Source organism: Marmota flaviventris, chromosome 10, assembly GCF_047511675.1.
Source record: "Marmota flaviventris isolate mMarFla1 chromosome 10, mMarFla1.hap1, whole genome shotgun sequence".
Taxonomy (NCBI): Eukaryota; Metazoa; Chordata; class Mammalia; order Rodentia; family Sciuridae; genus Marmota; species Marmota flaviventris.
This window is the reverse complement of record NC_092507.1, coordinates 34,602,843-34,619,671: the sequence shown is the minus strand read 5'-3', so window position 1 is coordinate 34,619,671 and position 16,829 is coordinate 34,602,843. Positions and strand designations below refer to the sequence as shown.

Below are 16,829 nucleotides of genomic sequence, written 5' to 3'. Positions count from 1 at the left end.
TAGTCTCCTTTACTCCCTTATATTTATGGAAAATTTATTAGAGCTCCCTGAAAAATGTATATAGGAGCTAAATTTTTTGAGACCTTGTTTGCCTGAAAAATCTCTTTATTCTATCTTCATACTGGATTGCTAGTTTGACTAGGGATAGAATTCTCAGAAAATAGGTCCCTAAAAATTAAATTTTTTATTAGTAGTAGATGAACAAATGCCTTTATTTTATTTGTTTATTTTTATGTGGTGCTGAGGATCAAACCCAGTGCCTCACGCATACTTGACAAGAGCTCTGCACTGAGCTACAGCACCAGCCCTCCCTAAGAATTTTGAAGGCATTGTTCCATTGTTTTTGGCAACTAGTTTTGTTGGGAAGTCCTAAGTTTCTGTGATTATTAATGTTTTTTTCCCCCCATCATACTGGGATTTGAATCTAGGAGCACTCTACCTACCACTGAGCTAATATTCCCAGGCCTTTTTATTTTTTATTTCGAGACAGGGTCTTGCTAAGTTGCTCAGGCTGACGTTGAACTTGTGACTCTCTTACCTCAGCTTCTTGAACTACTTGAGATTACATCATGCCCAAAGATTCTTCCTGTTTTTGTTGGCTTATGCCCATTTAAAAAATCCTTTTACTATTATATCAGCAATATTTTGGAAGTAAATAGTTATGTCTGTTCATATTGTCTTTATTTGACACTATTAAACCTCTACTGGGAGAAGTGGAAATCCATATGCAGAAAAATGAAATTAAGCTCCTATCTCTCACCATACATAAAACACAACTTAAAGTTGATCAAGGACCTAGGAATTAGACTAAGAGACCCTGTGCCTCATAGAAGATAAAGTAGGCACAAATCTTCATCATGTCAGATTAGGCCCTGACTTCCTTAACAAGACTCCTATAGTGGAAGAAATAAAATCAAGAATCAATAAATGTGATGGATTAAAACTGAAAAGGTTCTTCTCAGCAAAAGAAATAATCAGTGAGGTGAAGAGAGAACCTATAGAATAGGAACAAATTTTTACCACACACACATCAGGTAGAGCACTAATCTCTAGGATATATAAGGAACTCAAAAAACTTAACACCAAAAAAAATAAATAAACCGTCAATAAATGGGCCAAGAAAATGAACAGACACTTCTCAGAAGATGATATACAATCAGTGAACAAATATATGAAAAAATGTTCAACATCTCTAGCAATTAGAGAAATACAAATCAAAACTACTCTAAGATTTCATCTCACTCCAGTCAGAATGGCAGCTATTAAGAATATAAATGAGGGGCTGGGGTTATGGCTCAGCGGTATAGGGCTCACCTCGCATGTGCAAGGCCCTGGGTTCGATCCTCAGCACCACATAAAAATAAATAAAGTTATAAAAAATAAGAATATAAATGAGGGGCTGTGATTGTGGCCTCAGAGGGAGAGGCTCTCCTCGAATGCATGAGGCACTAGGTTTGATCCTCAGCCCCACATAAAAATAAAATAAAGATATTGTGTCCACCTATAACTAAAAAAATAAATATTTTTTTTAAAAAAGAATATAAATGACAAAATGTGTTGGCGAGGATGGGGGGGGCACACTCATACATTGCTTGTGGGATTGCAAATTGGTGCAACAATCTGGAAAGCAGAATGGAGATTCTTTGGAAAACTTGCAGTGGAACCACCCTTTGATCCAGCTATCCCACTCCTTGGTGTATACCCAAAGGACTTAAAAACAGCATACTATAGTGACGCAGCCACATCAATGTTTATAGCAGCACAGTTCACAATAGCTAAACTGTGGAACCAACCTAGATGCCCTTCAGTAGATGAATGGATAAAGAAACTGTGGTATATATACACAATGGAATATTATTCAGCATTAAAAGAGAATAAAATCATGGCATTTGCAGGTAAATGGATGGAGTTGGAGAATAACATGCTAAGCGAAGTAAACCAATCCCAAAAACCCAAAGGCTGAATGTTTTCTCTAATATGTGGATCCTGATCCATAATGGGGGTGGGGTGGGGGTGGAGCATGGGAGGAATGGAGGAACTTATTTAGATAGGGCAAAGGGGAGGGAGGGAAGAGGAGGGGACATGGGGTAGGAAAGATAGTGGAATGAGCTGGACATCATTACCCTAAGTACATGTATGAAGTCACTAGTGGTGTGACTCTACTTTGTATATCAGAGACGTGAAAAATTGTGCTCTATATGTGTACTATGAATTGAAATGCATTCTGTTGTCAGGTATAACAAATTAGAATAAATAAATACATTTTAAAAGAAAACCTCTAATGAAGGAGAGGGTGTGACAGGAAACTCAGAAGCTGATTGCAACTAGAAGGAATAGGTATTATCTATCACCTGTTATTATGCATTTCAAATGAGCTGAGGTAGTAGAAAAGAGAGAAGATCTGAAATGATAATGAGAAGCAAAGAGGATATCTACTTTACCTTCAGGCCATTTGGTTAGGGAAGAGTATGAAGGACAGAGTAAATGTCCTAAACAGTTATTTTAAAATCAAGAGAGGTATGTTAAAATCAAGAGCGATAGACTCTCAGGTCCATAGAGTTAGAAAATATCTAAAAAAGACATCAGATAGAATTATACCTTGCACAAGAATCTATTCTCAAATATTTCCCATGGGGGGTTGGGGATGTAGCTAAGTGGAATAACACTTGCCTAGCATATGCAAGGTCCCAAGTACTATTCCCAGCTCTGAAAGACAGAAGAAAAAAAAATCTCAAATATTTCCCATGGAGATTATACTAGGTTATATTTGAAAACCTCCATTAGGCTGACAGGATTTCTTATGAGGTTCAAAGTATTAGAAAGTTTTTTCTAATGCTGAATTGATTAGTCTGCCTCTTAAATTCTACTTTTTGATCATATACTATCCTTGAGCAATCAAAAAATTCATTATTTTTCTATCCCTGTGGCAGTCTTTCAGTTACTAGGTCTCCAGGTTCTTCTTTTCTGCTAAGTAGCCCTGGTTCCTGTGATTCACAGACTCTTCGGCATCTTTGTAACCTCTTTTTTTTTTTTTTTTTTTTTTTTATACTAGGGACCAAACCCAGTGCTTTGTGCATGTGAGTCAAGCACTCTGCCAACTGAGCTCTATCCCCAACCCCGCCTTGTAACCTCTTCTGTCTCTCTTATCAGTCTTTTTCAAAATGTGTTGTTCCAAAGAGTGATTTGAAAAGTGCAAGTCACGGTGATGTTGTTACATTCTATGATCTGGATGCTATCATTACAAGAGATTTATTAATTTCAATAAAAGTATTTCATTCACATAGTACTTCACAGTTACTCTGAAATACAACATGTCTTCTAGTTTTTCATCAGATATAATTTGGTTTTAAACAAAAGATGCTTGACCAGATTTCATGATGAAGTGCATTTAAAGAGAGCCTCGATTCATTTAGCACTACTGTTATTAGCTGTGATCTTTTTGTTTGTTTTTGGTATTGGAGATTGAACCTAGGGGCACTTTACTGCTGAGTTATTTCCTCAGCCCTTTTCATTTTTTATTTTGAGAACAGGGTCTCACTAAATTGCTGAAAGTCTGGCTAAGTCGCTTAGGCTGACCTTCAATTTACAATTCCCCTGCCTTAGCCTCCCTACTGGCTGGGATTTATAAGTGTGAGCCAACATGCCCTGCAAGCTGTGCTTTTTTATTTTTAGTTTTTTTGTTTGGTTTGGTTTGGTTTTGGAGGCAAGGTGATGGCAGAGGGGCAGATCACATATTGTTTTTGAGCCGTTGTTTTTTGTGTATGTGTGTATGTAAAACTGATATAGGTTATATGAGAATTAAACAACAATATGTGTACAAGCGCTATAAATAGTAAATTGCTGTCTGGTTTAAAGTTCATTTTTGGAGGAAGTGGGGGTTAGGATTGAACCCATGGATACTTTACCACTGATCTACATCCCCAGCTCTTTTTTATTCTTTTATTTTGAGACAGGATCTCACTAAGGTTGCAGAGGCAGTCCTTGAATTTATGATCCTCCTGCCTCAGCCTCCTCAATCGCTGGGATTACAGGCCTGCACCACTGTACTGTCCTGCAAGTTTAGTTGTTTTTGCCCTCAACCTAAAAACAACAAAGCCTTAGGGAACCAGAGGAGCTGATAGAGGAGATACAGTGTAGCCATTGGTTCCAAACTGAAATCTATATGAATTAGAACTCTAATAAAAGTATGATAACTCAGGCTGTTGCTGGAAAAGTTTTCAAAGGCACAGTCTTTAATGAATGAACTTGAGTAGTAGCTTTCTCTCTTTTTTAAAAATATTTATTTTTTAGTTGTAGTTGGACACAATACCTTATTTATTTTTAAGTGATGCTGAGGATCAACCCAGGGCCTTGCACGTGCTAGGCAAGTACTCTGCCACTGAGCTACAGCCCCAGCCCAGTAGCTTTCTTTTTAACCAAGATAGTTAACTGGTTATAGGTTTTTTTTTTTTACCAGACTTATCTGAGTATCTCAGAATCACTGTATATGCCATGCCTGGATTATTAATTTTTAAAAAATACAAGCTTAGGGCTGGGGTTATAGCTCAGTGGTAGAGTGCTTGCCTAGTATGTGTGAGTCACTGGGTTCAATTCTCAGTACCACATATAAATAAAATTTAAAAGCCCATTGACAAAGTAAAAAAAAAAAAAAAAGAATACAAGCTTAAAATGGGCACTGTGGGGTACACACCTACAATCCCAACTGTTTGGGAGACTAAGGCAGGAGGATCACAAGTTTGAGGCCAGCCTGGGCAACTCAGCAAGATCCTGTCTCCAAAATAAAATATAAAAAGGGCTGGGGGTGTAGCTCAGTGATAAAATACTACTGAGTTCAATCCCTACTATTGCAAAAAGAAAAAATTTCAAACTTGATTAAACTGCCAAGCATCAAAATTAAAATGTTTGAATCTTTCATGATACATGGAATTGGATGAGAAATTCAGAACCTAAAGGTCACCTTCATTATTGCCTCTTTAACCCAGAGCATAGCTCTAGATAAAGAACTGAGAATACATTGATTCTTGTAATAATATAATTTTATACCATAAAGACTTCAGAGATGACGTAGCCCTCTTCTCTTGTAGGCAAGGAAACTGAGGCCTGAAGAAGGCTTTACTTACACTAGGTCCCATGTGGAATTAATAAGAAACAAATTTTAGAAGTTGCCTTTTTGGGATGATTAAACTCTGATTTCATTTTATTTTACTTTATTTAACTAATTAGCTGTCTTTTTCTCATTGTGATAAAGTCCCCATAATCACAGCCCTCAACCATCCTCCTCTAATCTTCTAACCTTCATGGTATCTGAGTAAACTGGACAATATTTCTATGTCATGCTCCAGGATAAAATTCAAATTTAAGCAGAAAATATGTAATGTAATTATAAGAGCATGTTCTATGGTCTTGTAATGTTTTCTTATTCTTTTTTCTCCCTAGACTTAGAGAGTAACAGTATTTTTATCCTACGAGATATTTGTCACTTACCAAAGAAAAAATATCAAAATTTTAATATAAATTCTGTTTAGCCATGCTTGATGGTGTGCTCATAATCCCAGCTACTCATGAGTATATGAATTCAAGACCAGCAGAGCAACACTGAGACCCTGTTTTCAAAAACAAATAAAATAAAATTTAATATATTTTAGTAAAGGTCTGATTTCAGAGAACAAAAACAAAAAAGGCTTTTGTTTTTTCTCTATTCCAAGACATTTGAAATCATGCAATTTGGAAACAAATTATATTGTATATATCTAAATCCTGAAGTGAAATGACTAGTGTTTTTAGTGTTAGAGAACCTGTTTTTAACTAACATATTCTCAGTTACTTCTTTTTTAGCTTCACACTGGAAAGATGAGTAGAAGTCTACTACAAAGAAATAGAATTTTTACTTAACCTGAAGTGGGAAACTTCCTTTGGAAGATGAAGGAACTATAAATATTGAGCTTCTATTTTAAAACTGTAAATCTAGCACATCACTGTCCATACCCTCAAAGCCAACTTTAATCCTGGTTGGTAGTGGTTCTATGATTGAGCTAAGAAACACAAGGAGAGCATTCGGCTTGAGCCTAAAGATTGTCAAATTTCTTACTTACAGACTGAGTTGGTCCTTCCTCCCTGCACCTATGGCCCCAACCTCAGTGCAAACAAAGGGGCACCTTCTTTGCTGTGCAGTTTGAGGACTACAGATTGGGAACTTTTCTAATCATTTTTAACCAAATCTAAATTAACTGTTGAAGTTTACTAAAGCACACAAACTGCTTTTGAGGATTGGATTGGGTTGGACCATAAGAAAATGTAAATTGCGACCATTTGTAGTCACACCAAGTAGCTGAATTCATTTGTTCCATATGGGCTTGGGCAGAGTGGAGGGTGGTCATTTGGACCATATCCATTGTTTGTGAAAGTGCTGGGTGGGTAAAAGCATGGTAGTTTACCATGCCCTGATGGGTGTCCCCCGCCCCCCACTCCCCAGTGGAGTGTGTTTTTCTTTTTACTTGCTGTAGGAAATTGTTTGCCAGATTGTGTTATTTATAACAATCTGTCATGGAACAGCTGCCAGGAAAAGAAAAGAGGCTATTCCCAGTAGCTCTCCTCACCGCCCCCGACTACCACCACACACACACACACATCCGGTTTTCTGATTTAGCATTTTTTCCCCTGTAGTTTTACTCAATGGTTTTGGCTTGATGGAAAATGTTCTTGTAGTGAGAGATTTCTGGGCTTTGCCATGACTTGGTAATTGGGTTTTCTGAGCTTAATTTGTTTGCTTTAGTCAAAACTAACTGGCAACAGTTTGTTTTTTGAATTCCTGGGTATCTTGATTTCTCCCTAAATAGCTAAAGTGCTGCCTTCCCTTGAAGACCTTGTATGTTTCTGCACTGTCAATAGTGCATATTTGTTATCATGCAGAGCTGTGCCTTTTGCCCTTAACAATGCCCTGACTTCTCTCACAGTTTTAGAATAAAGCATAATGAGGATTGTGGAATATTGAATAGGGAGATCTTCAGAGATTCTAGTTCGTTTCTGCAGAAGAGACTGGCTGTTGGTGTTAGAAAAGAACTGTTCCCTTGAAACACAAAGCAGCTGAGGGTTGGCACATTCAGAGAACATTGAGATTGATTGCATTTCAGATACACAATTACTTCATAGTCCAGATAGTCCATGTTTATTCATGGCTGTGGTCACACATGATCAAAAATACTTCTGGATCTTATCACTTTTTCAGTTTGTGTCTCTGGGCTCCAGTTAGTAGAAGGCCATTTGCATTTCTAGAATGGGCTTTGTATTATTAGAATAAAAATCTAAGCAATAGTCATTTTTTTCCAATTATAACTTCTATAAAAATGTACAGATAGAAGGTATTATGAAGGTATAAGGATGATTTTGTTTTTCTTTTAGAATTTTGTTTGTTTGATCCAGGGTTTCCAGCTTTGGAAACAAGTACATTGATGAGACAGCAAAGACCTTCCTTTGGAAGTGGTGGGGTTGCATATAGGATGGAAATCTCAGTGACTCTTGTATAGCGTATTCTCTGGGACAAAGGCAGGAGAGGAGCTAATGGAGCAACATCAGTGTCTCAATCTCTGGGCCTCCTCTTTCAGACTAATGCCTTTCTTTTCACTCTGAGAACAGATGGCAACCAGACATTGAGGGGAGGGATCTGATCCTTGTGATCCTTGGAGATTTTGTATTCAGTTGAGCAAAAAGTCATTTAAAAGCAAAGAAAGAAATGAGCCTACACGTCTGTTCACAATTATGAAAACTTGTTCAGCATTCATGGTTCTGACGGATTTAAACACTTCTGCAGATATTGAATAACAATAGCATTTATTCTCTAAGACAGCATTGTCACCACTTAAGAGACATTGCATTAGAGCCATTTTCTTTACTTTGAGGTACACTTAATTCAATTAATTATGGAACAACTTGTAATAATTGGTCATTATAGGAAAATAGGAGATTTTTCCTTAGGAAACTGTCTTTTCATTTTGATGAAAAGGGGCATGTTCTGTACCATTGTAGTGATAATTTTATGTATCTGTTTCATAATGGCCAATATGCCCTGCTTTTCTAAGTGTTATTGTAAGTGGGATTCTACACACTGTTTATTTTTTACCTTGCATATGTGTTATCTGATTTGTTTATGCTTGGTGGTTCTGAATGATGAATTGTAGACTTCAGAAATTTTTTTCCTGAAAATATGATATTTATAGGGATTCTATTTTCAGAAATAGGCAGTAAGGCAAGGCATTCTGATGGTTGAGTCTCACTTTCTAAATAAAAAGACTATGAGCTTAGTTAGGTCCAGGGGTGCAACTGAATTCCATTCCTAGCACAGTCTTGGAGAGGGATATGTGTTGAAGTCTTCCATTTTCCCACCCAAAGCAAGGAATCTTGATTTTAAGTTAAAATTTTAGGAAAATTAAAATCACAAAAAATTTCCATGTAAATAATCTCTTTATTCCTTTGAGTGGAATAATTTAGTGTTTTTCAGACTTTTTAAAAGTCACATAACCAATTTTCAAAGCCAGTGTTTCTATAGAAACCTAAAAGATAAAAAGAAGAGCTGCCTTGGTGGACTCAGGAAGGGCTGTGGGAATCAGGAATCAGACACTTTGGGAAACTGTAGGTTTACTATTGAGAAACATTGGTGTAGTTGATTTAAATTACAGTTTAAGGAATTTGTCTTCTACTTGATTGTTTTGGAACTTCTGTTTTCTGCATTTATGATAAACATATATAATGGTAGAATGTATAGTTACAAATTGGTTTAAAATAAATAGCCTTGGTTAGCCACTCATATTTGAAACTTCCTAGTCCCAGTTTCCTCCAAGCTCCATAATAAGATCTAACTAGGCATAGAGTAATTACTCAATAAATATTAGATAAATTAATCATTACAAGAATCTTGTGTTTTCTTGAGTACTTCTAATGATTGGAAACTCCTTACCTTATTTGTTTAACTCTGATTGAAAGTTAACATAGGAACGAAAAACACTTCTGTTCATATTTACCTATCATTCTTTGAGGTGTTGTAGTTGTTGTTGTTGTTGTTGAGGAGTGTACTAGGGATTGAACCCAGGATTTCTTTTATCAATGAGCCACTTCCCCAGCCTGTTTTTTATTTATTTTTTAATTTTGAGACAGGGTCTTACTGAGATGCTTAGGGGCTCACTAAATTGCTGAGGCTAACTTTGAACTTGGGACCCTCCTGCCACCATTATGAAAAAATCTTTTCTTCATTGACTTATTCATTCGTTCATCAATTTTATTTGTGTTTATTTGTTTTGGTGTTGGGGATTGAATCCCGTTCCTCACATGCCTGTAAGCACAGGCTCTATCACTGAGCTACAAGACCTCATCTAAAAAAAAAGACTATTAATATTAACAATACTATTTGTATGGTATTGTTATAAGATTAAATGGGTGCTTTGTATACCTGATATTGTATTGTACTTTTTTATAACTTAGAATTTGAGTTTCTAAAGAATGGGGCATTACATTATATTCGTCTTGGTATTTCCTAGTACTATAGCAAAGTGATTGTTCTATAAAGATAATTTATCCTGAAGTCATGGAAACAGACATTGTGGTACTTTTCAGACTGTGTTTCTTAGAGTCCAGGATTCTAAAGGTGTCTCAGGACTGCCCAGTAAGGTTTGCAAGGGGGCAGTAGAAATGTTCCTCCATACAGTTCTATCAGAACAACCCATTTATTTTACTTGTTTTGCTGTTTAAAAAGGTTCAAAAATATTGTCTGGTTTCTGTGCTTCTAAGCCATTAAAAGTTTGTCTGAGGATGATTTGTGTGATCCATTGTTCTTTGTGATGTACTTTTCCTTCTTCATTTGACAGACAGATGTGCTGGTCCTGAGCTGTGATCTGATAACAGATGTCGCCTTACATGAGGTTGTGGACCTGTTCAGAGCTTATGATGCATCACTTACCATGTTAATGAGAAAAGGCCAAGATAGTTTAGAACCCGTTCCAGGTCAAAAAGGAAAAAAAAAAACAGGTAAGATTGGAGTTTGATTTGTTTGCTGGGTTTTATAATTATCATTCATGCTTTCATTTAAGAAACATTTATTGGGAAACTGCTATACATCATAAATGATGTGCTAGAAGTAAATAATGTAAAGTTAAACAAGATGTAGTTGCTGACTTAATAACTTTCCTATGTTCATATATGAATACACCACCAGTGAAATGCCACAAGAATGGTATCCTAATTAGAATAAGTTATACTCCATATATGTATGTATAATATGTCAGAATACACTCTACTGGGCTGGGGTTGTAGCTCAGTGGTAGAGCACTTGCTTAGCATGTGTGAGGCACTGGGTTCAATCCTTAGCACCACATATAAATAAATAAAGGTACTGTGTCCATCTACAACTAAAAATATTTTTTAAAAATATACTGTCATGGACTGGGCATGTGGCTCAAGCGGTAACACACTCGCCTGGCATGTGCAGGGCGCTGGGTTCGATTCTCAGAACCACATAAAATAAAGATGTTGTGTCCAACGAAAACTGAAAAATAAATATTTAAAAATTCTCCCTCTTCTCTTAAAAAAAAAATACTGTTATGTATATCTAAAAAGAACAAATTTAAAAATAAATAAAAAAAGAAAATGCTTGTAAATGTTAATTAGATTCTATAATGTCCTTTTGCACGTGCAGAGGAGCATTTACAACTATTTGCATTCTATTTAAGGGTTACATGGTTGAATGCATATGCAAATATCCCTCAGTATTTGTGGGGGATTGGTTCTAGGACACATGGATACAAGCATGTGCACTCACCAATACCAAAATCTGAATGCTCATTCCCTAACATAAAATGGTATAGTATGTGCATATAATCTATATACCTCTCCCATATACTTTAAACCATCTTTATATTACCTGTAATATCTGAGACACTGTAAATGCTGTGTAAATAGTTGTTATATGGTACTTTTTTAGAGGGTAATTAAAAGGGAAAAAGTTTGTACATGTTCATTAAAGACATAATTTTTTTCCCAAAAATATTTCGTCTGTGGTTTGTTGAATCCTATATATGGAACTTGTGGATACAGAGGACTAACTCTACATAAGAAACAAAAAATCCAATTTAAAATCACATTAAGGGGCTGGGGATGTGGCTCAAGCGGTAGCGCGCCCGCCTGGCATGCATGCAGCCCGGGTTCGATCCTCAGCACCACATACAAAAACAAAGATGTTGTGTCCGTCGAAAATTAAAAAATAAACATTAAAAAAAAAAAATTCTCTCTCTCTCTCTCTCTTTAAGAAAAAAGTAAATAAATAAAATCACATTAAACAAAATGTTTAAACTTTGATTACAGATTTATTAGATACCTTTAAGGATTAAAATTGCTATTACAAACTTAATGTTTCTTTTAACTAGTTTAATCGCCCCAAGTTAGCCAGTAAACATGGTACTTATTAGTCACACTTATCTTCTAGTATTCCAGTAGTACTTTGTTTGTTTGTTTGTGGTGCTAGGGATTAAACCCAGGGCCCCATTCATGCTAGGCAAGCATTCTATCACTGAGCTATATCCGTACCTCTTATTTTTGTTTTTAATCTTCATAGAGCTGTTTTTGTTTTTAATCTTTATAGAGCTATAGTAATCTTTTTTTTTTTTTTTTTTTTTTTGGTACTGGGGATAGAACTCAGGGACACTAAACCACTGAGCCACATCCCAGTCCTGTTTTGTATTTTGTTTAGAGACAGGGTCTCACTGAGTTGCTTAGTGCCTCACCATTGCTGAGGCTGGCTTTGAACTTGTGATCCTCCTGCCTCAGCCTCCCGAGCCGATGGGGTTACAGGAGCGTGCCACCATGCCTGACCACACTTTTTTTGAGTTTTAGTTTTTCCTGTAATGATGTGTTTTTTCCTTGGAGTTTTCCCTAAAATGATATATTCTTTAGATTTTGCTTAGCCAGTATTATGTAACCTATTATCCTGCTGTTATATATTGGCATAGTCTAATTATTAGAATCTGTGTATGATTTATTAATATTTTAGTATTATTAATAGAGCCACTTATAACGTTCATTCTGAGAAGTTGCATAATCTAGTTTGTATCTTTAGTTCTCCTTTTTAGGGGATTTGGATAACTTATAATTTTGTTTGTTTTGTTTTTGTTGTACTGGAGATTGTTTCCAGGGCCCTGTGCATACTAGGCAAGTGCTCTATCACTGAGCTGTATCTCCAGTCCTATAAATTTTGGACTGTAACAATTAAATTTGTTGCTAATTGATTTTTGTGTTTAGGTGATCACTGGCACAGATTAATTGTTGGATACTTTTGACAGTAATTTTTTAAATATTTTTTTAGTTGTTGATGGTCCTTTATTTTATTTGCTTATTTATATGTGGTGCTGGGAATCGAACATAGTGCCTCACGTGTACAAGGCAAGCACTCTACCACTGAGCTACAACTCCAGCCCCGACAGTTATTTATTGTTCTTGTAATACTGACGATCAAACCTAGAGCCTCAAGCATACAGGGAAAGTGCGCCACCTCTCAGCTACATTCCCAGCTCCAATTGTTGTTTAATTTTTCTACCTTATTATTATGTAATAATGCTCGTGCTGATCAGTCCTTTTATTCTTGATATGGTTTCTACTTTTGCAAGATCTGGTTTGCTTATTCACAATTCCCTGTATTCATCCTTTTCTACTTACAGAGACAGAAACAACTATCCAATCAGACTTTATAAACAGATATTATATTTTAATGGCTTTTGCTTATCAGTACTCCTTTATACACTCAATTTTAAAAATGAAGTGACTTATTAGAGTTACTCTTCTTGGCATTAGAACTTTTTCAGTACATTTCACATTAGGTTTTATCTCCTATGTATCATTTTAATTGTATTTGATATTAATTATTATCTATCTATCCATCCTTTATAGTTTAGCAACTGGAAGTTCCTTTAAGCTGGCTCCCTTAACTTTTTGAAAAAGTGTGATATATTCTGGTAACTTGATATCGCTGGAATGTGAATATGGGATAGTAGGGAAACAGATGGGACTGGAGAGGCTCCAGGGATCAGACCAAAGAGTTTGAATTTCATTCCTAATACTTTTTGAAGTATTGTATTTTATGTTATCTTATTAAAGTGACCCTCAGTTTAGTCTCAGTACTGCCCAAACAAAACAAAACAAAACTTTACCCAGGTAAGATTTTTCATTTTTAGGAGTTGAGTCTATAGCTCAGTGCAGAGGACTTGCTTAGCAAATATGAGGCACTGGGTTCAGTCCTTAGCACCACATAAAAATAAACAAATAGGGCTGAGTTGTGGCTCAGTGGTAGAGCGCTCGTCTAGCATATGTGAGACACTAGGTTCAATCCTCAGCACCATGTAAAAATAAAGGTTATTGTGTTCACCAACAACTAAAATATTTGAAAATAAATAAAAGCTTTCTGTGCAATTATAACAAAAAAATTTTAAATAGATCTTTCGTATTTTTTTAGTTGTCGATAGACCTTTATTTTATTTATTTATTTGTGGTATGGAGAATTGAAACTAGTGCCTCACACATTCTAGCCAAGCGCTCTGCCATTAAGCCACAACCCAGTCCAAGGTTTTTCATTTTTAATACGAAATTTTGAACTCCTTGTTATTTACATTTTGTTACCTTTCAGTGCTAAGGTTCTCCTAAATAACTGAATTTTAAATTCCTTCTGTTAAATGCTTTGCATTTCAATGATAAGCATTTTTTAAATTTTTAAAAATTTGTTCTAATTAGTTATACATGACAGTAGAATGCATTTGGACACATCATACATAAATGGAGTACAACTTCTCATTCTTCTGGTTGTACATGGTATAGAGTTACAAGGTCATGTAATTATATATGCACATAGGGTAATAATGTCCAATTCATTCTACTATTATTCCAACCCCCATACCCCTTCCCCTCCCTTCACTCCCTTTTGTCTAATTCAAAGTACCTCTAATCTTCCCCCCCACCCCTAATTATGAATTAGCATCCATGTATCAGAGAAATCATTTGGCCTTTGGTTCTTTGAGATTGGCTTATTTTGTTATGATAAGCATTTCTTAAAAGAATTCCAAGGGCTAGGAATGTAGCTCAGTGGTAGAGTGCTTTCCTAGCCTGTGTAAGACCCTGATGTTCAATCCCCAGCAACCACCAAAAGGAGGAAAAAATCCTGAATTTCTCAGACTATATATTTGATCAGCCTCTTGGTTGCTGTTGTGTGCCAGGATAGCCAATAGTCTACTGTTTCCAGATCCTGCTTCATAGTCTAGAGCCCCTAAGTCCAAGTTTTCCAAATGCTACTCTTACAGACTTTCAGGAGAATGACTAAAAACTATATGGTTTAGGAGTCACCTTTCTCCCCTTACCACTTTTTTTCTGACAATTTGTGGATGTGAATACTGAGGAGGACAGGATTAATATAAACATATTACTATATATATATATTTGTAGAGCTTGCTGTGCTGCTGGTGGAATATGCAAACCTGTGCCCTCTACACATCTTGCTGTTAATTTGATGTTGACCCATTTTTCCCAAGTCAATTCTAGGCCTGTCATGTTCATCACTGACCAGAAACGAACTAGCATTAGAAGCATCAGCATATTTATTGACATGAACAACTTTCATTGGCCCTCCTGCTAGATCTAATCCATAAGTTGTTTCAAAGCCTTCTTGGCATATTTTAGGTCAGAAAATTATTTAGATTGATGTATTTCACTGTCCATCACGAGCTACATACTTTAATTCTGTCTGAAAGGCTTAAGATCGCCCAAAGCACATTGTCAGTTATGTTTAAAGATAATGAGCCTTTAAAGGTAATAAAGCTCTTTAGGTCCAATATTTCCCTTTTGTAAGTTGTTGGCCATTGCTGTGTTGTTGTTTTTTTCTGCCTGTGATGCCTGTATTATGATTGGCACTCCTAAAACTCAGGTTAGTTAATCCTATTACTAGAGGCATTGAGCTAACATCAGCAAACTCTACATATGCAATTCCTTTGGAGCATCTTGAATTTCTATCAGAAATCATCCTCACATCTCAAACCTTTCCTGCTTTAGAGAAACTCTTTCACCTTCCTCCTTTGAATTCTCTGCAAGCTGCCTGCAGAAAACTGTCCTTGCATCTTTTCCTCTGGAGTTAGATTATCAGTAGGTTCCCTTACAGAGCTCTTTTCTGAATGGTCTTTTGTTTCAGGAACATCATCTGTTGAATTTGATGTTGAGGCAACCCAGTCTTTCCTCAGCTGGCACTGTTAAATTTTTATACAGAATAGGGACTTTGTAATGGCTTCATCATCTTTGAGTTTAACTTTTTTTTTTTTTTAAACTGGAAGTTGAACCCAGAGGTACTCTACCACTGAACTATACTTCCAGCCCTTTTTATATTTTATTTTGAGACAGGGTCTCATTAAGTTGCCAGTGCTGGCCCCTAACCTTCTGCCTCAGCCTCCTTAGTTACTGGAATTAGAGGCTACACCATTGTGCCTGGCTAATTTCAACTTCTTAAAGGGTTCCTTTCTTTTTTGCTACTTTACTTCCTTTCCAGGCTTTTGCTTTTCCTTTCTCCAGCTCTACTTTGCTTCTTTTTCTTTCAAGACTATAACTTGTTTTTTCCCTCTTTTTGCATCTTCTTCTTCATGGCCATTAGCACTGCCAAACTTGTTCTTATCCTTCTTTCTTTTTGAGACAGGATCTTACTGTATTGCCTAGGCTACATTGAATTTGTGATCCTTTTGCCTCAGCCTTCTGAGTAGCTGAGATGACAGGTATGTGCAACCACGTCTAGCTTCTTATCCTTCTTGTAAGGAGCCTCGAAAACATTGCTTCAATATCAGTACCTGCCATTTTCTCTAAATGTCTGTGTAGGCTTTGAAGTGCCTGTAGTACTCATATTAGGAAGAAAATGCTGCTGCCGCTGCTGCTGCCGCTCATAAGTACTTCTCACAGTCTACCTACCACACCTAGACTCAGTAATGTGACTAGAACCTGCTGTTGCTACCATGTTGAACAAGCCAGGGTTAGCCTCTTGTATGATAACCAACAGCAGGTTCTAAGAGAATGGAAGTAGAAGTTACAAGGTCTCTAGAGACCTAAACTCAGAACACATACTACATCAGTTTGTTAGTTAATTCCTAGGTCAGCTCAGATGTAAATGATTCAGAACTAATCTTACCTCTAAAGAGAAGAAGCTATAACAAGTTAGTGACCTTTTAAAATCTACAATTTATACTATTAGTTTTGATTTGTTCATTTTTGGTTTAGTGTCAAGTAAAAATCATCTAGGAAAAAAGGTGTGAATAGCTGAATATGTCAGATTTTTTAATTCTTAATAAATGGAAGTTCGTAGTTTCATCATCTTTCTTAGCCTTATTTGTGTAGTCGTCTTCTTAGGATGGACATTTTCAAGTTACTTGCTGTGCTCCCAAAGTGGAATTCACTTTGGTAAAGCAAAATAGAAAGAAGACTCTCAAGTTTCTATCATTTGTATCATATTCTGAGGTCCCAGTTACTATGGTAACCACAAAGCAGCAATATAAGGAGCAGGGTGTGGGAGGGAGAGAATTGTGGCTGAAGTGCAATGTAGCTGAAAAATTGGCTGGCTAGAAATTATTGCTCCCAAGACATTGAGTAATTCAAAGAGTTTTGTGAGCCCAAGGACTTGTGTAGAATGAGTACTCCAGTTTATATCCAAAAATAATCTCTCTGTTTCTAAGTGACTGGCTCTATTTATTTATTTATTAGTTCTTGATGGACCTTTATTTTATTTATTTATATGTGGTGCTGAGAATCAAACCCAGGCCTCACACATGCATTCCACC

The 16,829-nt window shown here is 36.3% G+C and overlaps 1 protein-coding gene and 1 pseudogene across 3 annotated transcripts in view; one reads left to right on the top strand and one right to left on the bottom strand.

Moving 5' to 3' along the window:
- The window catches only part of Eif2b3 (eukaryotic translation initiation factor 2B subunit gamma), a 106,748-nt gene that overhangs the window by 24,239 nt on the left and 65,680 nt on the right, over nucleotides 1-16,829 (top strand). For all 3 annotated transcript variants that reach the window (XM_027937308.2, XM_027937306.2, XM_071617780.1), the window contains exon 4: nucleotides 9,855-10,014. In XM_027937308.2, coding sequence (XP_027793109.1) covers nucleotides 9,855-10,014 — 160 coding nt within the window. The remainder of the gene's footprint in view (nucleotides 1-9,854; nucleotides 10,015-16,829) is intronic.
- Nucleotides 14,341-15,307, bottom strand: LOC114094059 (RNA-binding protein 39 pseudogene; annotated as a pseudogene).